This window comes from Geotrypetes seraphini, chromosome 14 (assembly GCF_902459505.1).
Source record: "Geotrypetes seraphini chromosome 14, aGeoSer1.1, whole genome shotgun sequence".
NCBI classification, from domain to species: Eukaryota; Metazoa; Chordata; class Amphibia; order Gymnophiona; family Dermophiidae; genus Geotrypetes; species Geotrypetes seraphini.
The window spans coordinates 29,083,941-29,110,475 of record NC_047097.1 but is presented as its reverse complement, the minus strand read 5'-3'; the positions used below and the strand labels follow the sequence as shown (position 1 = coordinate 29,110,475).

Below are 26,535 nucleotides of genomic sequence, written 5' to 3'. Positions count from 1 at the left end.
CTAGGAGCAAGCCTGCCTTCTGACCTTGTCAGAGGTTTATGTGCAGGCTGTGTGCGCCCTGAGTAAGAGCTCTCATGGTATCGGGGTGCAAGCTGCATTTTCCTGCCCCTGGTAACGTGTCAAGGTTCCGAGGGAGTGGAGGTTTTAGTCGTGGTCCATCCGGCTGGCAGCCCGAAGATCAAGAAGATTGAACAGTTTGGAGAAAATTTGAGGCAGAAATTCTTTTCCCTTCACTTCAACTGCACAGATAGAGCTGTCAGGATGGCATTTTGGAGAATGCGAGTATAGCCCCATTATTTCCCATGGGAAAATTGAAGGGGGGTTCTAAAATGTTCTTTTTATCACTTTCGGGAGAGTAGGGTTGAGGTCTCCCACCTCCATAACCCCTTTTCAGCATTTTAAAATTTTTTTCTTTTTTTTTTTTTTAAATTTTTATTTATAAATTTTCCATTCTTACAATATTTGAATCATAAAAAATATTATTAATTATTACATATCTAGAATATTATCATTAATAATTCATAGTATTTAAAATATAATATGATTAAGATTATACAATAACATAAAAATATAAATCCCTCCCCCTTTTTATATAATATGTTTCCATTAATTATTCAAATCCCACCCCAATTATATATAATTTTTATCATTGTGCTAAGAAAACTAATCATTAGAATAATTTGTCAATGGTTGCCAAATTTTCTTGAAATTAAGAAGATTCCCTTGTTGTAACGCTAATATTTTTTCCATTTTATAAATATGACAGACAGAATTCCACCAGAACGTATAATTTAATTTGGTATAATCTTTCCAATTTTGAGTAATTTGTTGCATGGCGACTCCTGTTAGTATTAGTAATAGCTTATTATTATTTGCTGATATCGGACTCTTAGTTCTCATTGCAGTGCCAAATAATATGGTGTCATATGAGAGTCCTACAGGTCATTGTCGCAATTTTACTGGTGGTGGCCTTCTTGGATTTTATCTCTCCCCCTCCCCCCCCCAACTTTTCTTCTGCCTCATAACCCCTCGATTTTGCAAAATATTGTCAGAGATGGACTTCTTAGCCCCTAATCAGATGAATTCATGTGTGGCTTGCGCTGGACTACCAATGGAGGAGCGTTCATGTACTGCATGCCACAGTATGCGTGGGGAGGGGGTGGGATCTTCAGGCTTCATCCTTTCCTGGTCCTCTAGGACTGGGGAACCAATGTGGATCCAGGAAATAGGCAGAAAATCGCACCTAATACTTACCTCCTTTTGGCAGTGATATGAAGCACATGTACGCCGAGTCCAGGGACCCCTCCCAAGCTTTATCTGGGGTCCGCATCAGCCCCAGTGTACAGCTTTTCCCCAGAATTTGTTCAACTCATTTGGAGGGCACATCTTACGGAGCCAGCAGGTACACCACAAGCTTCCAAGCCAGTGCATTCCTTTGCAGGTATCACTGACCAGGTCTCCATTGCCCATGTTCCTACGGATCCAGACTGCTTTAGATGGCACACAGATACTATGCCGCTTTTGTCACCAGATGCTGCTTCCACCTTGGATGACACTGATCCCTTTGTGGGACTGGATGCCTCGGGGAGCCCTGATATGGGTGATGGCCCCTCCATCCGCCAGCTGTTTAAGTTGGCTTCAGTCCACCATTTCATTTCGGACACCATGAAAGAACTGAATTTGAAAGGTCAGCCCTCCACGTCTCAGTGTGCAGTTATGAGATGTTCTAAAGCTCTAGATGTCCGTTTTTCTGACACATCTGGATCTCACTGCTCTGGTAACGGAGCAATGGGAACCATCAGAGAGTTCTTTCAAACTGACTGAAGCTATGTCTAACTTTATCCTATGTGCCGTGGTTTCAGCAGCTGTTTGAGCAACTGAAGGTGGGTTCGGCAGTAGGTCAGGGTATCAAGTGCTCACTTGGAATCAGGAGGCCCAGATGCTATTCCAGTGGGTGGAGCTGCACCTTCAGGCTCTCTGCAGCTCATATAGCTGGAGTGGAAAATGTGCAAGTGGACTTTCAGTTGCCAAGTCCTGGACCTGGGAGAGTGGTCTCTTCTTGCATAGAGTGTTTCATATCATTGTGCATTATTAGGGCATGCCAAAAGTAGACTTGATAGCTTCAGCCAAGCACTCATAAATCAGGCGCTTCTTCAGTCGAAGAGCAGACCCAGGAAGTTTAGGTCTAGTCATGTTGTTTCAGCCGTGGCCAACTCAGGAACTCCTTTACGTCTTTCCACCTTGGCCCATTGTGGGTCAAGTCATTCTCAGGATAGCTATTCATCTGGGTCTTGTGATCCTGGTGGCCCCGGACTGGTCTCACCAACCATGATGTGCAAATCTTGTCCGTCTTCAGTGGGACAAGAAGCTCAAGCTTCCTTTTCATCGCAACCTCTTCACTCAGGGTTCCCATGGAGAACCCCCAGCGCTTTGGTCTTACGGCATGGCTTTTGAGCGTCAGAAGGGTATGTTGACAGTCATTTCCACTCTGTTGAAGTCCAAGAAGCCTTCTACTATGACAACTTACACCAAGACTCAGAAAGCTTTATAGTGGTAGTGTGCCAGAGACCAGGTGAAGCCATTGAGTGCTCCCGTTCTGATGGTCCTGGCTTTCCTCCAGACTGGTCTAGAGAAGGGCCTGACTGTGGCTTCCCTCAAGATACAGGTGGCAGGTCTTTCCTGTTTCACAGCACATATTGGTTCCAGTTTGCTTACGGCTCATCCAGATGTGACCAGATTTCTCAGGGGTGCTTGGCTTGTGGCCACCCCTGGTACAGCCTTTTCCTATATGGATTCTCCAATGTTGTGCCGAGGGGGCTTGTGGAAGCTCTTTTTGAGCCACTTAAGGATATATCCCTTCTGGACCTTACAATGTTTCTCATGGTGATTTTTTTTCTGCAAAGCGTATTTCTGAGCTGCAGGCTCTCTTGTAGTAAGCCCTTTCTCCAGATCACAGAGGCGGGGTTTCCCTCTGTACAGTTCCTTCCTTTCTTCTGAAAGTGGTTTTGAGATTTCCCTGTCAACCAGAAATTCATATATCTGCTTTTTGTCCCACAAGGTCGGAGCAAAAGAATAAGATCTTATGAAGTCTAGACGTACGGATAGTCTTACTCCACTGCTTAGAAAGGACCAATGACTTCTGTCTTTCTGACCATATGTTTGTCCTGACTAGCCAATCTAGGTGGGTTAGGACAGCGTCCAAGGCATCTATTGCCAGATGTATCCGCATGGCCATTTTGTCGACTTACATTGCATGTGGGAAGCAGCTGCCAGTTTCTTTCAAAGCTCACTCAACCAGGGATGTCACAGCTTCATGGGTAGAGTCTTGAGCAGTTCATCTGGCTGAGATTTGTAGAGCAGCTACTTGTTTTTCCCTTCATACTTTCATGAGGTTCTACAGAGTGGACAATGCAGCTCAATCTGATGCAGCCTTTGGAGCCTTGTTTTTGTGAGAAGACTTTTCTGTCCTACCCTAGACGTTGCTATTGCTTTAGTATATCACCTATCGTACTGATTCCGAAGTGGATGTAACAGAATGGAAGATTATGTTCTTACCTATTGATAATCTTCATTCTGTAAATTCACAGAGGAGTCAGTATGACTCGCCCTCTGTCCAATCTGATTCTTTCTGTATTGACTGCATCTTCAGCCTCGGATGTTTCTCCTTTCAGGCCTGAGTATTTTCCAACCAGCAAGCGGGCCCTGTGGGGAATCATTCTACATATGTAAATACTTATCTGTGCCGCTGGTTGTGTTCCAGTTAGTGCTTGTTGCTCACAGCAGGTTAGTTCTTATTGCTGCCATGTTCTTGTCTGTTTTTCATGTTCCTTGTTTATTAGTTTCTTATCTGTAGCAGAACAGAATAATTTTGGCAGGGAAGTTCCCATCGCCGCCCATTGTGTGTGTGATTTATTCCAGTTATGATCATTTGCTTTTGGACTCATCTGTAGGGGTCTCTGTATTCCTCAGCTAAGTAGGAGGAGCAGGAAAATGTGTGGCTTTCTGCATGACCAATTGGTGGGTTCAGATAAAACACCTATTGTACTCCTCTGCGGATTTACAGAATGATATTCTCAAAGGTAAGAACCTAATCTTCCTTTCAGTTGCAAAAGAATTGTTCGTTTTGCATGCTGAGAGTTTATTTGGAGCATATTCTGTTTTTTTACGGTTAAAATGTAGATGTTACATATCAGTTCATTCAGACATAATGTAGGTAGTTTCAGCTTTGCTCAAAAGGAAACCTTGATTACATGTGTGGAAGCTTAATGGTGTTTCTTTCTTCATGGTGTGGAAGCATTGTGGTGGTGGTAAAGTTTTTATGTTTGCTGAAGTGGAAATTCTACTATTTGTATTGTCTTGTATTCCACAGGTATACTGCTTCTATACCAAAGATCCTTGGAGACCTATATTTCAGTCTGGGGATACAGATACCAAAGGCATTGGTATCTGCTCTTCCAGCAGAAATTTTCAGCAGTGACTCAGTCACTCAAGAGGATAAATCTCCATGTTCACACCTTCTGGTATCCAGAGCTCCCAGTGGAGCATCTGTTACTACTGTAACAGATCAGCTGGAAGAGTTGCGCACTAGATCAATCAAGAAAAGAAGGTATATTGATTCAGTTGCTTGCCTTTATTTTATAGATGAGGTTTGAAGTTGTGCAAGTTGATAATCAAAATAATGAAATACAATATATAGAACCATCAAAATAAAACAAAATGACACTGGAGATAATTTATTTTCTCTTTTTTTCTGTATTTATAGATGGGGACAATCCTCAGAATATTGAGTATTAGATTTTCACCCATTCAGAGTTCTTTCTTTTTCTTTTTTTCCATATCATTAAAAAATTTATTGTACAGGCCTTGAGATTCGATCACATCATGCCCATCCTGTGGGATTTACATTAATTGCCAATTGGTTCATTACATTACATTACATTAGTGATTTCTTTTTTTTTTTTTATTCTTTATTCATTTTCAATATTTTCAATAAGTGCAATACAAATTAAATACATTTTATATTTAAGACATCACTTAATATTCTTTCAAGAAACAAATCAATCTATATCCCTCCCCCACCCTATCCCATTACTATTATAAATTTTTTATTTAATAATCAAATCTTCATAAAGCTCATTATGCTATACATTTCATATCCATAAGAGATAATAAGCACTAATAAATAATCCAATACATTAATTTTAAATCATTTAAAAATAAATCCACCCTCCCTCCCCCTGGATGTGCACATAATATATCAATAAAAATCAAATCTACAATAGATCAACAAAAGACATCAATGGACCCCATATTAGCTTGAAAATGTTTATATTCCCTAACGATTCTGCAATCATTTTTTCATATCTGTATATCAAGCATAAATTTGCTCACCAGAATGTAAAGTTAAGATGGTCCCAATTTTTCCAGTTATTCAGGGTTCTTAATTCATAATACAGACTTATTTAAACCTCACAGTTCATTTCAGAAATTCTGGACCGTCAGAAAGTGCAAAAGTGTACTAGTGTTTAAAAGTGCATATGTGCTGTAAACTTTTAAACCTCATAGAGCTTAAAGTACTTAGCTTTGTTCTTATGCTCTTTAAGAACCAGGACCGTTGCTTGCTACTCAGTCCAGAAGAGTCTTTTTGCAACGCTTATCTGGGCTACAGACGAACTCCTGCCGGTTCAGAGCACTTTTTTAAATGGTACTTTATGAAATGGCACTTTTAAGCACTAGTACACTTTTGTACTTTCTGTTGGTCCAGAGTCTCTGAAATGAACTGTGAGGTTTAAATAGTCTGTATCATGAATGAAATATATAGTCTCTTTAGTATCAAATAATATTAAACATTATTAAATAACAGTTTTAATGAAAAAAAAAAAAAAGGTAGGGTTCCCTGAATGGAAAACATTGAACAATCAATATAGTTTAAAATTCTTATGCTTTAAAGCAGACTTCCTAGGACATCAAGCCGCATTGTGGTATAAATTAATATCTGAATATTTGAATAAAAAACCAAAAAATGGTCTAAGAGACATTTGGAGCATTGAGATTGGACATCAAATTAATGCATCTCAATGGCCACTAATTTGGTCTTGGAGAATGGGATGTACAGTGTCAGCATCTATGAGACAAACATGGTTCTTTTTACTACATAGAGCTTTTTGGACCCCAACACGTTTACAAAAATTAGACAATTCTAAGTCCAATAAATGCTGGCATTGTAATCTAGAACCAGGGACATTAGATCATTTATTATATCATTGTCCCTATATTAAAACTTTTTGGAATTCAATTTGGCCACAAATTAACAAATTAATGGAAAATCATATTGCAATATCGTATGATACAATTTTATTTGGAATGTTGATGAGAAAAAAAAGTCAAATTTCACCAGAAAATAATAAGCTTTTATTAATTATGACAGGGGTTGCCATTCAACATATAACTAATAACTGGAAAAATTATAACAACCTAAATTATACATTTTGGTGGAATACAATATGTCACATTTTTTTTTTTTTTTTAAATTTTTATTTATAAAATTTTCATTCTTACAATAAATAAATAGCATAATATTTAGTTTATAATAATTATAGTTGTATGTACAATATCATATCATATATATTGAATCCCTTTCCCCTGTTATTTGTTTTTTCATTTTTCCTCATATTAATTTCTATATTTCCCTCCCTAACCCTATATTATTATTATCAATGTGTTAAGATATCTGATCTTTAGAATATTTTGTCAATGGATCCCATATTTTCTTAAAATTTTTTATATTTCCTTGTTGTAATGCCAATATTTTCTCCATTTTGTATATGTGACACACCGAGTTCCACCAGAATGTATAATTTAGCTTGGTATAATCCTTCCAATTTTGTGTGATTTGCTGCATGGCAACTCCTGTCAATATTAAAAGCAATTTGTTATTGTTTGCTGATATTGGACTTTGTGTTCTCATTGCAGTACCAAATAATATGGTATCATATGAGAGACCAATATGATTTTCTAGTAATATGTTAATTTGGGGCCAAATTAAATTCCAATAGGCTTTTATGCAAGGACAAAAAAAAATTAAATGATCTAATGTCCCTACTTCTATTTTACAATGCCAGCATCTATTAGATCTAGTATTATCTATTTTTTGCAAGCGCGTCGGGGTCCATAACACTCTATGTAATAAAAATATCCATGTTTGACTCATAGATGCTGACTTTGTTAATCTTAATCTCCAGGACCAGAATCTTGGCCATTGAGATGCAGAAATTGTCTGTCCAATCTCAATGCTCCAAATATCCCTAAGTCCAGTTTTCTTTTTTTTATTTAGAAATCCATATATTAATTTATACCATTTTGCGGCTTGGTGTCCCAAGAAATCCGCCTGGAAACATAAAACTTGCAAACTATATTGGGTATTAAGATCTTTCCATTCAGGGAACCCTACCTGAATGGCTTGCTTCAATTGCATCCATTTAAAATATTGTGTTTTATTTAGTCCAAATTTATTTTGCAATTGTGAAAAACTAAGCAAGGAACCTTCTGATATGACATCATTCAATGTTCTTATTCCTGCATTTATCCATTGTTTCCAGACGATTTTAAATCCGCCAATTCTGATCCTGGAGTTTACCCATATTGATTGATTTAGAGATTTAGCTATTGGTTCTGGTGATAGGTTACTTATGTATCTCAATGTTTTCCAAGTATCTAAAAAGATTCTGTTATCTTTATATCTCCTAGGCATTGTTATGGTAATTAGATGTTCTGGATATAAAGGGAACAGGAGCTGCCATTCTAAATACAGCCAATCTGGTACATTTTCCATGAGATCTGGGAGGATCCAATACATACCCTGTCTTAAAATATAGGCTTGATGATACCTATAAAAATTTGGAAAATTTACCCCCCCTTCCACAATTGGTCTTTGTAATGATACTAAAGCGATTCTTGGTCTTTTCCCAAACCAAACAAATTTTGTAAGAATATTGTTAAGTTTTTTATAAAATGACCCCTGAAAAAATATTGGTATCATACTCATTTGATAACAAACCACAGGCAATACCATCATTTTAATTGTTTGAATTCTTCCCCACCAAGAAAGATGTAATGGATTCCATTGCTCACACATTTCTGTTATTTTTTTCAATAAAAGTTTTTCATTCTCTTTGACTGTGTCTTCTATTGTATTTTTGATCATAATTCCTAAGTATTTTATTCCATCTTCTTTCCAAATAAATGAATATGGGTCAAATAGTCCTTTCGTACAATGAACATTAATTGGGAGGACTTCAGATTTGCTCCAATTAATTTTATATCCAGAAAAAGTGCCGAATTTCTCTAATAAATTAAGTATACATGGAATAGTAGTATCCGGTTCTCTTAAATATAATAAAATATCATCTGCATATGCAGAAAGTTTAAATTCCCAGTTGGAAAACGTGATTCCCTTTATCTCCTTAGTCTTATTTATTGCAATTAATAAAGGTTCTAAGACAATATCAAAAAGTAATGGAGACAAAGGGCATCCTTGTCTAACTCCCCTATGCAAATTAAATCTAGTTGATAAATTATTATTAATATATAATCTTGCACCAGGAGAGCTATACAATGTCTGGATCATTTTAATAAAACCGGAGCCTATACCAAACCATTGTAAAGCTTGATACATAAAATTCCATTCCACTCTATCAAAAGCTTTTTCTGCATCTAAAGATATTAGAAAAGCTGGATCATTTATATTTTTTGCTAAATTTAATGAGTGGAATGCTAGTCTAGTATTATTTGATGAATGTCTTTTAGCAATAAATCCTGTTTGATGTACATCTATAATGAAAGGAAGAGCTTTTGCCAATCTAAGTGCTAATACTTTAGCCATTAATTTATTATCCACATTTAATAACGAAATAGGCCTGTAATTTGAAACCAGAGTAGGATCTTTGTTTGGTTTTGGTAAGACTATAATTATCGATTCTGCCATAGTACCTGAAATATTTTCATTCTTTATTTGATATTGATATAAATTTAACAGATGTGGTAAAATGATATTTTGAAATGATTTATAAAATTCAACAGTATACCCATCTCCACCTGGAGTGGATCCAACTCTAAGAAACTTCAATGCTGTTTCTATTTCTTTTAAAGATATAGGATCTTCTAAACTTCCTTTTATATGATCCGGAATATTAGGTCCAAGAAAGGAATTTAAGAATGTTAATCCTTCTTGTTCTTTATTTTTATAAGAATTAGAAGTGTATAATTCTTTATAAAAATCAAGAAATTGTGTTATAATATCTTTTGTGCTGGTATGTGTGTTACCTTGTATATCTTTTATTGCAATAATCTTAGATTTTCTTTTCTTTGCTTTAAGAAAATTTGCTAATAATTTTCCCGCTTTATTTGAATTGCCATAATATTGTACTTGTTTATTGAAAATGTCTTTTCTCACATATTGAGAAGAAATCTCATTATATTTAACTTTTACTTTTAACAACTCTTGTAATGTATTGTTTTCCCATTTTTTAATTAATTTATTTTCTAATAATTTAATTTGTTTTTCCATATCTTCATATTGTTTTTTAAGTTGTTTTTTAATAAAAGCTGAATAAGAAATAATATTTCCTCTCATTGTTGCTTTAAAAGCATCCCATAAAATTTCTATATTAATGTCATCTGAAGAATTAAGTTGAAAGAATTCTTGCATTTTTACTTTAAGATCTTCTAAGAATTTCGAATCTGCTAATAAATCATTATTAAATCTCCATATTGAATTAAATTGATCAATATTATAATTCTTAAGGTTAATCCACACACCAGCATGATCTGAAATTATAATGGGATCTATAACTGCTTTTGATACACGCTGCGCTATGTTATTAGTTACAAAAATATAATCAATTCTTGAGAAAGATTTATGGACCTGAGAACAAAAAGAATATTCCCGATCATTAAAATGAAGGATACGCCATATATCTATTAAATTACAAGATTGTATTAAATTATCTAATCCTAAAGATTTTATGATTTTACTTGGTTTCTTGTCCACAATTGGATCCATTACAGCATTGAAATCTCCAGCTACTACTAAGTTAGAAGTAGCCAGTGGTAGTAATATCTGTTGAATTTGATTAAAAAACTCCATTTGGTTCGAATTAGGAGCATAAAGATTAAATAAATCCAGGGTTGTATTTCCCAGATCCATTTTAATATGTATCCATCTTCCTGAAGAGTCAGAATTTATTAATTTAAAATCAGCTTTGCATTTCTTATTTATTATTATCGCTACCCCTGCTTTCTTCCCTATTGCCGGTGAATAAAAACATTTTGATATCCATCCTTCTGTTAGCTTCCTAGATTCAGTGTCCGAAAGGTGTGTCTCTTGTAGGAAATAAATATCTGCGTTTTGCTTATGGAGAAAACCTAATAATTTTTTTCTTTTTATAGGATGATTTAAGCCATTGACATTAATTGAAAAAATTTTAATATCCATTTACTTTTGTAATTAAAATTTGACATGAAATCATATGATTATTATTTTCAGATATCCACACATTGTAATAATATATTTTCCCCATTCTCTTTCTTCCCCTCTTCCCTCCCTCCCCTCCCTTCCCCCCCAATATTATCTGTGTATGCTTGGCAACACGCATCTTAGGTCAGGTATCAAAACACTCCACAAAAGTCCATTTCCTGTTAAGATTCAGATACAAGTCACAAATATATCATATATTACTAAATAACATTAACAATCCATATAATATTTAAACATTTTGCCTTTTTTTTTTTTTTTTTTCCCCAATGTTAAATTTAATCTTTTCAAATATTATTTTCTGTATCATTTTCATATTTTATAACTATTAGTATATCTTATTAATTCAAATAATATGAAAAATATTGTAAATTTTTTTAAAAAAAAAAATTCATATATATCACCTTTATATTTTCTAATTCTATTTCTTTATAATATTTTTAAGTAATATATAAGTTTATGAATATATTCTAGATCCTTATAATTCTTTTAAACTTATATATTATATAATGAGATGTTTCATTTCTTTGGAAAATAAACAATGTTTCACATATGTGTGCTACTTGTACTATATGATTTTTTTTTTTTTTCCCGTTCCAGAGCTTCCTTCCTTCATTATACAGAGTCATACCTCATTCATATAACATACTTCCTAGTTTCATTTTTAAGATATATCAAAGTTAAAGTTGTGTCATTCCATTATCTTATTCATCCAAGTAAATATTATTTTTTCTTCCTTTCTTCTTCTTCGTATTTTTTATATCCAGAGTATTATTCATTTCTTTTCAATAGTTTGTTAATTCCGAATAAGTTCCGGTTCCAGCGACGATCTAATTTTAGTTTATTTTGTGATCTTTCATCCGATGTAATCCTTTATCTTTTATTGTCAAGTCTAGTAGTTTATTTATTCATATTTGTTCATAGTTCATCCGGTTTTAAGAGTTATTCTTTACATGTATTTCCTTTTGCAAGGACTTCTGGGATTTGTAGTTCCATTGAATCAGAGAAAGGATTTTTAATAGGTTTATTCTTCCTGTATTGTCTTCTGAGAAGTGGGTTATATATACATACATAGATCTTCATTCATTCTTACATACATTCCATAGGAAGAAAGCTCTGGACCATGATTCAATCACATAATAGTATTTAGGATCTGCTCATTACAGCATTTATTATTATTAATATCAATAGTTAATTTATTTATTAACTTTCTAAAACCAATTAAGGGCTTATATCTCGTTTTTATATTCAAGTTCTTATTTATTATCTAATAAATATTATATTCTTCCTTGTTTAAAAACTATATTACTTTTATCTAAGATCTTGTATACTTATATGTTAATTTATCATTTAAAGAATCATTCCATTCTAGAATGTAGGAATTTTTTGAACAGAGTCAAAAACATTCTATACCGTTTTTCATCTGCTAAATACTTATTATATTCAATCAATAATTTCAAAAAATACAAGGTGATATTAGCTCTTCTTAATACATATCATTTCCCCTACCTGTTTATATTATAAGACATTCAAACTTGACATTCATTATAATAAAATAAAGAAAATTAAGATGACATTGGCATTTCCTGGTTTAGTATATATTTTTGTAGCTCTTCAGGATTATCAAAGGTTAAAGTTTTGTTTGCTATGGTTACTTTCATATTTGCTGGGTATACAAGACCAAATTTTGCTCCCAGTTCACGTAGTTGTGGTCTCAAATCCAGCAGTTTCTTTCTTTTAATTGCTGTGCTTTTTGCAAAATCCGGGACAAAGTGAATACGGGCATCTTGATATTGTAAACCTTTATTCTGTTTTGCAAGATGAAAAATTTCCATGACCTGTTGGTGGCGTAGTAGTTTAAATATCAGTGGCCTCGGTCCTTGATGCTTTTCTGATCTCTTTGTTGGCACTCTATGTGCTCTTTCAATCTCTATGGGATATTTAGTTTGTAGAGGAAGTAGTTTTGGTAATAAGTTTTCTATAAAGGTCACCGGATTCCCCTTTTCTGCTCCTTCCGGTAAACCTATCAGACGAACATTGCTTCTTCTCTCACGATTCGAGTAATCCTCCAGTTCTTTAGTAAGTGTTTCAATTTTCTTTTTTTCAGTTTTTGTGTTTAAAATTTCTTCTTCAACAGTTATCATTCTTTCTTCTAAATCGTTAGATTTTAATTCGATTAGATCCATCTTTTTATTTAATGTTGAAACATCATCTGTTAATTCTGTAACTTTTTTTGTGAGAATTGAAAGCATTTGTTTGATTTCTTTAAGTTCTTTCATTACTTCTGGATCTGCGGTTTTGGATCCTGTCTCTTGTTCGGGCTTTGCTCTCTTGCTGCTTCCAGAGACTGCGAAGTCGTTTTTATTTTGCTTTCCTGACGCCATCGAGTTTATTTTTATCATAAATTTAATCTTAATTCTTCAAATTTTTGCGACTTTTTTATTCTTTCAAGGACTTTTTATATGGAGCTCTTCTGCTAACCGACCTCCTTCATGCGTGTCCAAGCCACGCCCCCCTATGTCACATTTTTAAAATGGAAAGAACAATAGCAATACAAAGAGGGACATATACTAAATTTAAAAAAATATGGGGGCCATTGACAAAATACTATAATGAATAAATAATATAATATTTTGTTTGTTTTTTTTTCTTCTTTTCAGGAATTTTTTTATGACACACATAGAGGGGGGTAAGGAAAATAATTTATACATAATAAGTTATAATATATTATACAAAATGTAACATATGAATAAAAGGTAAAAAAAAGGATGGGGGGAGGGAAATGGGACAAAATTTGTTTAGAATATATTGTATTATATATAAAAATGTTATTGAATATTTATCAATTGTATTCTAATATGTTGTATAATTTTTATAAAATTTGAAAATTAAAAATTTTATATTAAAGTAATGAAAGGGTGGGGGGAGGGTGAGGGGGAAAATCAAATTTAAATATATAATTTATTAGATATAAAAGTGATACTATGCATTTATCAATTATATTATATTATTATGTACACTTTATGTAAAATTTGAAAATAAAAAATAATGGAAAAAAAAAAAAAAAAAAAGAAACTTATTGAAGAAATAAAATTTATACTTAATGCTAGAAAAAAGGTAGGGAGGATGGGTTCAAGCCAGTGATGTGAATGAGAGTAAGAGAAAAGAAATGTCTTTCTCTTTGAAAGAACCCTGAATGAGTGAAAATCTAATACTCAATATTCTGAGGCTTGTCCTCGTCTATAAATAGAGAAAAAAAGAGAAAAGAAATTTTATCATCAAGCTGTATTATATGTCTAAAGCTAAAAAGTGTCATTTTTCTTCTTAAATGTCCAAACTTGCACATTTTCCCCCAGAACCAGTGTCTTGGCTAGACACAGAAGCATAACTGAGCCATCACAGAATTTACGTCAAATTGAATTACCCAGAGTGCCAAAGAGACGCCCAAGCAAGGTAAGAAATTTTTTGATTGTAGCATAGTCCAGTGTGTCAAACCATTCATGATCCTCAGCCAGACAATTGTGGTTTTATGTACTGTATGCAGTATTAAAATGATTCTTCTTATCATCCTGGTAAACTAGCTCAGACAAGTGAGTTTGTCTGTCTGCTTGAAAATTGTGGAGACAGAGCACAGCTCAGAGAAAGCAAAGCTATTCACATGTAGCAGGTGTTCTCTGAGGACTGCAAGACAAGTATTCTCACATAATCTTCCACCTTTCCTAGGAGTTGCATTCTTTATACATTTTTTTTTTCCAAATGTGAGTGCCATGTAGCTTGAACAGGCAAGAAGGGACTTGCATATGCATGTAGACCTTCAAAGGATTCTGGAAATCTTGAAATGCTGGGCAGTGTCTATACCAGAGCTTTGAGGAACATCACCTACCCATTATTTTTCCTGCTATCCTCTGAGAATAGCTGCTATAGGTGAACAGCTTTGCTATATTATAGAATTTTTTCCCAAATACCTTTGAAGGCATGTAAGTTACTTAAAGCATTTATTTACCCTGTAGGAGAAATCTCATTCTTACCTTGCTGCCATTGAGAAGCTTCAACAGCTGCCTCACTCATCTCCACTAAAGAAAGAGGCAGATCAAGGTACAGTTTTCAAATGTTTTTCTCAGTGGGAATATATCATTTGCAAAATCTGAATACATGCAGTATTGCCCTATGTACTATGGAGATAATTGAGTTTTCATGAGTCTCAAAGAGTTTACTGTATGCAGGAAAAAGATAATTGAATCATTGGTATTATTGATTGTTTTTATCATCTGCCTTCTATTCCACATACAAATGTAGAACTGTATATGCACGAGGGGCGTTCAATAATTTATCTACTTCAGTAGGAAAGAATAGTTTTCCAAAAATTTTGTTCTATTTTTCAATATAATCCCCTGATAGCTCCTTACACTTCATCCACTTTTCCTGCAATGACTTTAATCCTTTTGAAAAGAATTGTCTGTGAACGGTGCTCCAAATCTAGCAGTTCCTTATTTGATTTGCACGAGGACTCTCCTGACATCTTATCTCTTGGAATGTTAGACTCGCCCTGAGATGCAACTGTGCATGAGTAACCTCGAGACGTGTCACAATATGTACAGATTTATTTCAACACACTTGCTACTTTCTGTCATACTCGGGTAGATAAATTATTGAACACCCCTCGTGCATATGTGTAATATAATAGCTGATTTTATGGGGTCACAATACAGTGGAACCTTGGTTTACGAACAAAATTCGTTCCAGAAGCATGCTCGTAAACCAAAGTGCTCGTATATCAAAGCAAGTTTCCCCATAGGAAGTAAGGGAAACTCGCTTGATTTGTTCTTCCCCCCTCCGAGGCCACCGGCACTGCTCCACCCCCCCCACCCCCGAGGCCACTGGCACGCTTCCACCACCCCCCACCCCCGTGAACAGTAATCACCCCTCCCGCTTGCGAATGCCTCCTTCTCCCCCCCAACACCCTGCCTTCCCAAACACAAGCCCTTATCGATCTGGCACCGGCACGCAGCACCAATCCACAGGACATGCTGGTGCCGGAAGATCCTGTCTCTTGCCTGGACTAGGCCTTGAGCATCTGCACATGCTCAAGGCCGGGAGCCAGAAGGCCTTGAGCATGCGCAGATGCTCAAGGCCCAGTCCAGGCAAGAGGCAGGATCTTCCGGCACCGGCACATCCTGTGGGTTGGTGCTGTATGCTAGTGCCAGATCGGATAAGGGCTTGTATTTGAGTGGAGGGGGGGGCTCACAAATCGAGTCAACGTTCCTTTTGCGAGGCACGATTTGTTCGAGTGTTTGACTGTATAGGTTTTAGTAAGCTGATTATTTTTTATGTGCAGTTTAGAGCATTGTGTCTGCATTAATTTCAGATACACTGAATAACAGTTTTTTTCTTTTTGGATGTTGGGGGGTGACCTTTGATTTAATTATTTCTAGAGTTTAAAGAAAAAAATCAATTGGTCTCATTTAAGCTGGGCAGGGATAACTTTTTGTCCATAACATTGGTCAATTGATAATTATAAAAAGCATTCTTTAAGAAAGTTATTTCTCATGGAAACAGAAATCAGTTTTTTAAAATTATACTGTTTCAACTATGCAGATATGGATTGAAAGAGTAATAGGATTATATTCATTGTTATGGTATTTTCAGAAGTAACAAAAGTGAGAAGGAACCTCTTTATTAAGGAGATTTGCTCTCCATCAAAGAAATCAACAAAGATGTCAAGAAGCCATTCAGTATCAGCTGTGGAGAGCCTGAAACATAGCAGATCTCAGGGGAGCAGTAAAGGTAGTATGCACAGAATAAGTTCACAAATGCAGTAGTTCTCTGGTGACTATTCAAATTACAGTGCTAAGCAAATTACATGTCTTACAGGCTTCACTTGAATGATAGATATTTCAGCTTATCGGAATTGCTGTCACACTTTGATTGCACTTCTTGCAACAGCTAATTTTTTTTTCCTTTTGATTCCAAAACACAATGTTTAAGTCCAATATCTGTGAAGGCAGAAAATGTTAAATATAGAGCGGTAGTAATATCTTTAGTCTATTTGCATTGTTTTTGTAAGTTACAAACTAAAATTGTTGAAATGTATACATGTTCATTCAGTATATTATATTGTATATGCAACATCTGTATTTTTACAAACTGTCAAGAATGTTATTAAATAATGGTCAGGGGTTCCTAACCTGGGGTCTGTAGACCCCTAAGAGATCAATGGATGGGTTTCACAGGGGTCTGTGAGTATCGGGTAAAAATTAACTATTCACTTTACAGCCCGATACTGTTGATTTTTCTCACAGATAATGAGAGAGTAGATGTAGTAATGGTAACAGAAAATATAGTAGTAGTACACTTCTCCCTCAAAATTCACATAGGTTAGGGTCAGAGCTGGCCCGCGAATATAGAAAATTAGCAAATAACTTTTAAGCTGACTCTGACCCTCTTGCGTCCCGGACCTTACCTGGTGGTCTAGCAGTGACGTGGGATAGGAGCGATCTTTCTATGCTCCTGCCCCGTGCAGAGCCGTCATTGAAAATGGCTGTCGTGAGTTCCCGTTGTAAGGTAAGGTCTGGGGAAGTCCGGGATGGAGTGATTCTGCTGTTAAAAATCTGCTGGCCAAAAATCGCGAATAACTCAATCCATGGGTACTAAACCTGCAGATTCGGAGAGAGGAGTGTATATCTTTTTTGTATTTCATAATTATAATGAGTGGCCATTATTTTTTGCATAAAAAAGGAGTGTTGGATTTTTTAAGATTGTTTACTTTAAAGTTTAATAATACTTTGTTTTTGGGTTTTTTTTTAATTTCTTTATTCAGTTTTGCATATTAGAACAAGTGTATCAGAAAAATTCATATGATCTTAAAAATACACACTTGATTTTCCTTCATGTAACACTTTAAGTACAACATATTCTTATATTCATATTTTATAATAATTTAAATATTATGTAAAACATTTAATATGTATAACAATTATAATTTTTTTTTTTTTTTTAATTTTTATTTATAAATTTTCCATTCTTACAATATTTGATTCATTTATAATATTATTAATTATTACATGTGAAAATTTCATCATTAATATTTCATATTGTTTAAAATATAATATGATAAAGATTATACAATGTTCTATAAAATATAAATCCCTTCCCCTTTTTATATAATATATTTCCATTAATATTCAATTCCCACCCCAATCATATAAATTTTTATCATTGTGCTAAGAACTAATCATTAGAATAATTTGTCAATGGTTGCCAAATTTTCTTGAAGTTAGGAAGATTTCCCTGTTGTATCGCTATTATTTTTTCCATTTTATAAATATAACAGACAGAATTCCACCAGAACGTGTAATTTAATTTGGTATAATCTTTCCAATTTTGAGTTATTTGTTGCATGGCGACTCCTGTTAATATTAGTAATAGCTTATTATTATTTGCTGAAATCGGACTCTTAGTTCTCATTGCAGTGCCAAATAATATAGTGTCATATGAGAGTCCAACATGATTTTCTAATAACTTATTAATTTGGGGCCAAATTGATTTCCAAAATGCGTTTACACAGGGACAAAAAAAGATTAAATGATCTAACGTCCCTATTTCTAATTTACAATGCCAGCATCTATTAGATCTAGTACTATCTATTTTTTGCAGGCGCGTTGGGGTCCAGAACACTCTATGTAATAAAAACAACCATGTTTGATTCATAGATGCTGACCTTGTAGTTCTTAATCTCCAGGACCAAAATCGTGGCCATTGAGATTCAGAAATAGTCTGACCTATCTCAATACTCCAAATATCCTTAAGACCTGTTTTCTTTTTTTTATTTAAAAATCCGTATATTAATTTGTACCATTTTGCGGCTTGGTGACCCAAAAAATCCGTCTGGAAACATAGAACCTGTAGACTATATTTATTATTTAGATTTTTCCATTCAGGGAACCCTTCTTGAATGGCCTGCTTCAATTGCATCCATTTAAAATATTGTGTTTTATTTAATCCAAATTTATTTTGCAATTGTGAAAAACTAAGCAGTGATCTTTCTGATATAACATCATTCAATGTTCTTATTCCTGCATTTATCCATTGTTTCCAGACGATTTTAATTCCGCCAATTCTGATCCTGGAGTTTATCCATATTGATTGATTTAAAGATTTAGTAATAGGTTCTGGTGATAGATTACTAATATATCTCAATGTTTTCCAAGTGTCAAATAAAATTTTGTGGTCTTTGTATCTTTTAGGCATTGTTATAGTTATTAGCTGTTCTGGATATAAAGGAAACAGGAGCCGCCATTCTAAATACAGCCAATCTGGTACATTTTCTAAAAGGTCTGGGAGGATCCAATACATACCCTGTCTTAAAATATAGGCTTGATGATACCTATAGAAATTTGGAAAATTTACCCCCCCTTCCATAATTGGTCTTTGTAATGATACTAAAGCGATTCTTGGTCTTTTCCCACACCAAACAAATTTTGTAAGAACATTGTTAAGTTTTTTATAAAATGACCCCTGAAAAAATATTGGAATCATACTCATTTGGTAACAAACCACAGGCAATATCATCATTTTAATTGTTTGAATTCTTCCCCACCAAGAAAGATGTAATGGATTCCATTGCTCACACATTTCTGTTATTTTTTTTAATAAAAGTTTCTCATTCTCTTTAACTGTATCTTCAATTGTATTTTTAATCATAATTCCTAAGTATTTAATTCCATCTTCTTTCCAAATAAATGAATATGGATCAAATAATCCTTTGGTACAATGAACATTAATTGGGAGAATTTCAGATTTGTTCCAATTAATTTTATATCCAGAAAAAGTACCATATTTTTCTATTAAATTAAGTATACATGGAATAGTAGTTTCCGGTTTTCTTAAATATAATAATATATCATCTGCATATGCAGATAATTTAAATTCAAAACTATTAAATGATATTCCCTCTATCTCTTTAGTCTTATTTATTGCAATTAATAAAGGTTCTAGGACAATGTCAAAAAGTAAAGGAGACAGAGGGCATCCTTGTCTAACTCCCCTATGCAAGTTAAATCTATTTGATAAATTGTTATTAATATATAATCTTGCTCCAGGAGAGCCATACAATGTCTGAATCATTTTAATAAAACCGGATCCTATACCAAACCATTGTAAAGCTTGGTATATAAAATTCCATTCCACTCTATCAAAGGCTTTTTCTGCATCTAAAGATATTAAAAAAGCTGGATCATTTATATTTTTTGTTAAATTTAATGAATGGAATGCTAATCTAGTATTATTTGATGAATGTCTTTTAGCAATAAATCCTGTTTGATGTACATCAATAATGAAAGGAAGAGCTTTTGCCAATCTTAATGCTAATACTTTAGCCATTATTTTATTATCCACATTCAATAATGAAATAGGCCTGTAATTTGAAACCAGAGTAGGATCTTTGTTTGGTTTTGGTAAGACAATAATTATCGATTCTGCCATAGTACCAGAAATATTTTCATTCTTTATTTGATATTGATATAAATTTAACAGATGTGGTGATATGATATTTTGGAAAAATTTATAAAATTCAACAGTATACCCATCTCCACCTGGAGCGGATCCAACTCTAAGAGACTTCAATGCTGTTTCTATTTCTTTTAAAGATATAGGTTCTTCTAAACTTCCTTTTATATGATCTGGAATATTTGGTCCAATAATTGAATTTAAAAAATTTAATCCGTCTTGTTCTTTATTTTTATAAGAATTGGAAGTGTATAATTCTTTATAAAAATCAAGAAATTGTGTTATAATATCTTTTGTGTTGGTATGTGTGTTACCTTGTGTATCTTTAATTGCAATAATCTTAGATTTTCTTTTCTTTACTTTAAGAAAATTTGCTAATAATTTACCCGCTTTATTTGAATTTCCATAATATTGTACTTGTTTATTAAAAATGTCTTTCCTCACGATTTGAGAAGAGATCTCATTATATTTAACTTTTAGTTTTAATAATTCCTGTAATGTATTATTTTCCCATTTTTCAATTAATTTATTTTCTAATAGTTTGATTTGTTTTTCTAATTCAAGAAATTGTTTTTTACGTTGTTTGTTAATATATGCTGAATATGAAATGATATTCCCTCTCATTGTTGCTTTAAAAGCATCCCATAAGATCTCAGCATTAATAGTATCTGATTCATTAAATTGAAAGAATTCTTGCATTTTTATTTTAAAATCTTCAATAAATTTTGAATCTGTTAGTAAATCATTATTAAATCTCCAAATTGAATCAAAGTTTTCAACATCATAATTTTGAAGATTAATCCACACACCAGCATGATCTGAAATTATAATGGGATCAATTACTGCTTTTAATATTCGCTGCGCTATATTATTAGAAACAAATATATAATCAATTCGTGAAAAGGATTTATGGACCTGAGAACAAAAAGAAAATTCCTGTTCATTAAAATGAAGAATACGCCATATATCTACTAAATCACAAGATTGAATCAGATTATCTAAGCCTAATGATTTCATAATTTTACTTGGTTTTTTATCCAATATCGGATCTATTACAGCATTGAAATCTCCTGCTACTATTAAATTAGATGTAGCCAGTGGTATAAGTAATTGTTGAATTTGTTTAAAAAACTCCATTTGATTCGTATTAGGAGCATATAAATTGAATAAATTCAGGGTTGTATTTCCCAGTACCATTTCAATATGCATCCATCTACCTAAGGGATCATAATTAATTAATTTAAAATCTGCATTACATTTTTTGTTTATTAGAACAGCCACTCCAGCTTTTTTCTTTAAAGCCGGTGCAAATAGACATTTAGAAATCCATCCTCCAGATAGTTTTTTTGATTCAATTTCCGAAAGATGGGTCTCTTGAATAAAGTAAATGTCCGCATTTTGATTTTTAAGGAACGATAATAATTTTTTTTTCTTAATAGGATGATTTAAACCATTGACATTCAGCGAATACATTTTTATATCCATCTAATTAAAATTATGTTTTATCAATATTCTATGATAGTTTACAAGATTAACTCCTAGCACATTCAATAAAAATTTATCTCCTATCCCACCTATTATTTTCCCTCCCCTCCCACCCATTATCATATTCTGATTTGGAACACGCATTGGTCATGCAAAACCTACATCTCCATCCCCAGGCAACTAATAATTCATTATATTATTTAAAAACAAATTTCTAAATTCAATACATTCTTTATACTTCCACCCTTATATAATTGATATTTATATCAATTTAATCTATATAATTTTATAGATTTACTGAGAATTATATATATTTGATTCATAAAATTAAATTCAATATCATGCATACATGTAATATAATACTCTTAATAAATAAACATATTACAAATATAGTTCTTATTCTCTATATATCTGATATAATATTAATAATAATGCATTTCAATCATTTTCATAGATCATATATATCTGTAATTCATCATATAAATTAAATATATCCATTTTTATATAAATATTAATAATAATAATGCATTTCAATTATTTTCATAAATCATCTTCATAATGAATTAATTTGAATGAATAATTGAACAAAATAAACATTTTATCTCAATAAATAAGTTTTATAATAAATTCATGTTTTATTAATTATCTACCAATCAATTACTTAATTTTTTGTTTTTCATAATAAGTTAATATGACAGAATATTTGAATTTAATAAAAAATTTTATAATAGGGGGGCGTGGCTTGGACGCGAACGATGACGGTTGGATGAAGAAAGAGCTCCTGTATAAACAAGCTTAATTTCAGAAAAACTACAAAAAAAAACGTTCTTAATGGTATAATAAATTGGAGTTTACCTTTTTGATTAGGTGGGAGAGACATTTGAAGGGGAAAATCGGGAGAAAGAAGTGCCGTTTTCATTTGTTTTCTGGGAAGTGAGGTGTGGAGGGCTGAATCCGTCTCAACGGCATAAACAGCAAAATCGGGTCCCCCAGGCAGAGGCGGCAATATCAGATCCCCACTGACAGAGCCGGCAAGATCGGGTCCCCGCTGGCAGAGGCGGCAAGATCGGGTCCCGCTGACAGAGCCGGCAAGATCGGGTCCCCGCTGGCAGAGGCGGTAAGATCGGGTCCCTCAGGCAGAGGCAGCAAGATTGACCTTTAAGCGTTGCCAGGGAGGGCTGGTCCGGGACGCCGTGTGGCCAGGGAGGTTTTCCTTCCCCTCCTCTTTAGCAAGATCAAAGCTCTCTGGCGTATAGCAAGAGGAAAGATTTCCCGAAGGTGGGGGTTTGCAGACGGTTGCTCGGTGCACCAAGACCGCGGCCATCTTAGATCGGGAAAAAAAAAGAAAATTTTACAAAGTCTGGGTCTGCCGGTGAGCTGCCTAGTGACAAAGATAAGTTTTTTTTTCTGAAATGCCTGATGCCTGTTTAAACTAGGGAAATGGGCTGCTTTGAAATAGCTGTCCTCTGCTGGAAATGAGGAGAAGTCTGCAGTGAAAGCTACTTGGCAACGGTTTTTTTTTTTTTAACTATTTCCTTGCTGCTAACTTCAAAAATAAACTGTGAAGGATCAGTATAAATGTTAATCTCTGCTGCTGTAATTCAAGAGATTCAGATATAAGAGACTGTAGGTTTTTGGGCTCTGAGGAAGGACAAATAAAAGGATTGGTAATTTCTTTGACCTGAAGAAAAAAAAAAAAAAAAAAAGTGACATTGAGGCAGTTGAGAGTCACTGAAATACATATATATGCACATTGAAAGATTAAAGTAAATATATTGGATGGAATATTGCTCTCCTCGGTGAAAGCTGCGATTGGGCTTGTAAGAAGAGAGCTAGAAAAGAAGGCTGCAAATTTTTTCAGGCTAGATGCCAACAACGAGTCTGCAATAGAGCCTAAGACAAATAACTGACAGTTGCTTTAAGAATACTGAAAAAAAAAAAAAAGGCGTGGCTTGGACGAATGGTTGGATAAACGAATAGCTCCTTATATGCAAATATATTAAAAAGTCTTACTACCAAATATTTTAAAGAAACTAAAATATATATTGAAATATGACTTCAACTAAACAAAATAAAGCTGACTTAGGAGCTGGAACATCAGGAAGCAATAAGAGGTCGAAACCTGAGCCAGGTACACCCTCTAAAATCCCATTACCAACAGAAAAAAATCTGGATGTTATGGAAGAACTAAGACAAATAAAAGAAATTGTCTTAGATAGTAACAAAAAACTACAAAAAGCAATGGAAGATGCTGCAATCTTAACTAAAAGAGTGGACATTACAGAAAATAGAATTTCAACATTAGAAGATATTACAGAACAATTAAATACAGACATGAATCACAGCAAAATCATATGGAAAGAAATAACAGAGATAAAAAAAAATCTTGAAGACAGCCGGAATCGTGAAAGACGGAATAATTTAAGAATAATCGGATTACCTGAAGGAGTGGAAAAGAATGATCCGATTGCATTTCTTGAAAAATTTCTACCTAAAATACTACCATTGAAATTTAAAACGGAACTGGAAATTGAAAGAGCTCATAGGATTCCAACACAAAGAAATAACACTCAAACAGGTCCAAGAACCTTAATTTTCAAACTTTTAAGACACCAACAAGCAATTGAAATATGCCAATTAGCCAAGGAAATCAAAAATCTTAAATGCCAAGATTCAAAAATATACATTGTCCCGGACTTTGCAAAAGAAACAGCAACAAGAAGAAAACAATTCTTAGACATGAGACCACAACTAAGATCTCTAGGAGCTAGATTTGGGCTCCTGTACCCGTCAATTATGAAGGTTACCGTTGCTAACAAAACGCAAAACTTTACAGATCCAAAAAAACTACAGGAATTTATAAATCAACTGGAGCAACCTATGACAATCTAAAGAACAATTAATGGGTTCATACTAAAGACTATTGACGGTTAAAGATAGATCAAAACGGAAAGCAATGGAAAAAGAACACACAAGGATCGAATTAAAGACTTAAACAACTTGCAACATTCTCCATGGAAAACAAGAAAACTGAAAAATACAAAAATTCTAGAATTCTATTCAGAATACATAGAATAAACTTAAAGGCAGGAACATAAATGATTTGAAACACATCTCCGAACTCAAATGATGACGAAGAAAGTTTCTTCAACAAACTTAAAAATGTATTGATTGAATCCGAAATTTTGAAAGCGGAGTAATAGTGAGAAAGAAAATCATCCTACAATCACAAAGAAGATTATAAAAAAAAAAAAAAAAAAAAAAAAAATGAAGTGATTGGTTTGTTGTATGTCCGGTTGAAGGTGGTACTTCAGGTTTAATTTTGCGTTTCAGATACATTAAAATACATTTCAAATAAGAAATGTATGAAAAAAATAAATCTGAAACGCAAATTTTATGTTCTTTTATTTATTAAGTTTAATTTAGTATCCACAATAGTTCAACCTGGGAATCCTCTATGGGAGATAAAAGAAGAGTTTTTGGCACAGGACTTCACTCTTGTCTGCACAGGCCTCAGATACTTCAAAATTATAGATGTCTATAGAGTATGCTATTGAGATAGAACTTATAAGAACACTGATGGGAATGTTAGCTCCTCTTAATTGACAACTCTCTCGTGAATCATAAGAAAATAATGAATATAAGAGATGAGAGGATTCCTGTGCTGTAGACTCTTGTTACAGTTCTGAGGAAAGAGGCTAAATTGGAAAGCTTTTTAAAGTAAAAATAATATACCACCTGAAAAGAAATGAATAGTAATTGAAATGTTCTTAGATATAATTGATTTAAAATAATCATTCTTATGGATTTAAAGATATACAAATACAGAAAATAATCTTTCAATACATAAGAATGAAAAACTTTTTACTTATTCTTATAATTAATAATAAAATAAAAGAAAATATACAAAAATAGAAAAAAAAAAAATGGTAGTACTTTAGATAATTATTAATAGCTTGTGGGAGTTATCTAAATCTAACCTCAACCTGCGTATACAAGTTTTCGTAATTAATAAGGGGGGGAAGGGAGGGATAAGAGGGATGGGAGGGAATAAAAGGGAAATATATAAGGAAATCATGGGAATAAAGGAAAAAAGAGAAATGAAATACTTAAAACATTGGGAAAATATACATAATTTAATACCTGAAAATTTAAAAATAAATGGATATTAAAATTATGTCTTTAAATGTTAACGGTCTTAATCATATGATAAAAAGGAAAAAAGCACTATCATTTTTAAAAAGGCAAGATGCAGATATATGTCTTATACAAGAGACCCACCTCTCACATATAGAATCTAAAAAGCTAGAAGGAGGCTGGGTCAAACAGTGTTTTTTCTCACCAGCTATAGGGAAAAAGGCAGGTGTTGCTATTTTAATTAATAAAAAATGCTCTGCTTCATTTAAACTAAAAGCTTCAGATATTCATGGAAGATGGATAATGGTGGAAATGAATATGGGAAATACTACCATGACGTTAATCAATATATACGCCCCTAATTCGAACCAAAATGAATTCTTTAAAACTCTTCAACAACTGATCATACCACTGGCTACTTCAAACCTTATAGTAGCAGGGGACTTCAATGCTGTAATGGATCCTTTATTAGATAAAAACCCAAGTAGAGTTATGAAATCTATGGGACTAGATAATTTGATTCAATCTTGTGATTTAATAGATATATGGAGAATACTTCATTTTGATGGTCGGGAATTTTCTTTCTGTTCTCACGTTCACAATTCTTTTTCAAGAATAGATTATATCTTTACTTCAAAACATCTTGCACATCAAGTGACACAAGCAGCCATTGATCCAATTATTCTATCTGACCATGGTGGAGTGTGGATCAAAATTAAAACTACAGATCAAAATAATAACAGACCAATTTGGAAAATAGATAATACAATGTTGGTTGACAAAAATTTTTGTGAAAATCTTCTAACAAAAATGAAAGAATTTTTTCAAATAAATGATAATGATGATATTAACAAAGAAACTTTATGGGATGCCTTTAA

The 26,535-nt window shown here is 33.4% G+C and overlaps 1 protein-coding gene across 1 annotated transcript in view; it reads left to right on the top strand.

The window, feature by feature from the left end:
* TICRR (TOPBP1 interacting checkpoint and replication regulator) overlaps positions 1-26,535 on the top strand; it is a 152,467-nt gene that overhangs the window by 65,751 nt on the left and 60,181 nt on the right. Inside the window, exons 12-15 of the mRNA XM_033920782.1 lie at positions 4,370-4,606; positions 13,888-13,984; positions 14,542-14,626; positions 16,178-16,315. Of these exons, the coding sequence (XP_033776673.1) occupies positions 4,370-4,606; positions 13,888-13,984; positions 14,542-14,626; positions 16,178-16,315 (557 nt within the window). The remainder of the gene's footprint in view (positions 1-4,369; positions 4,607-13,887; positions 13,985-14,541; positions 14,627-16,177; positions 16,316-26,535) is intronic.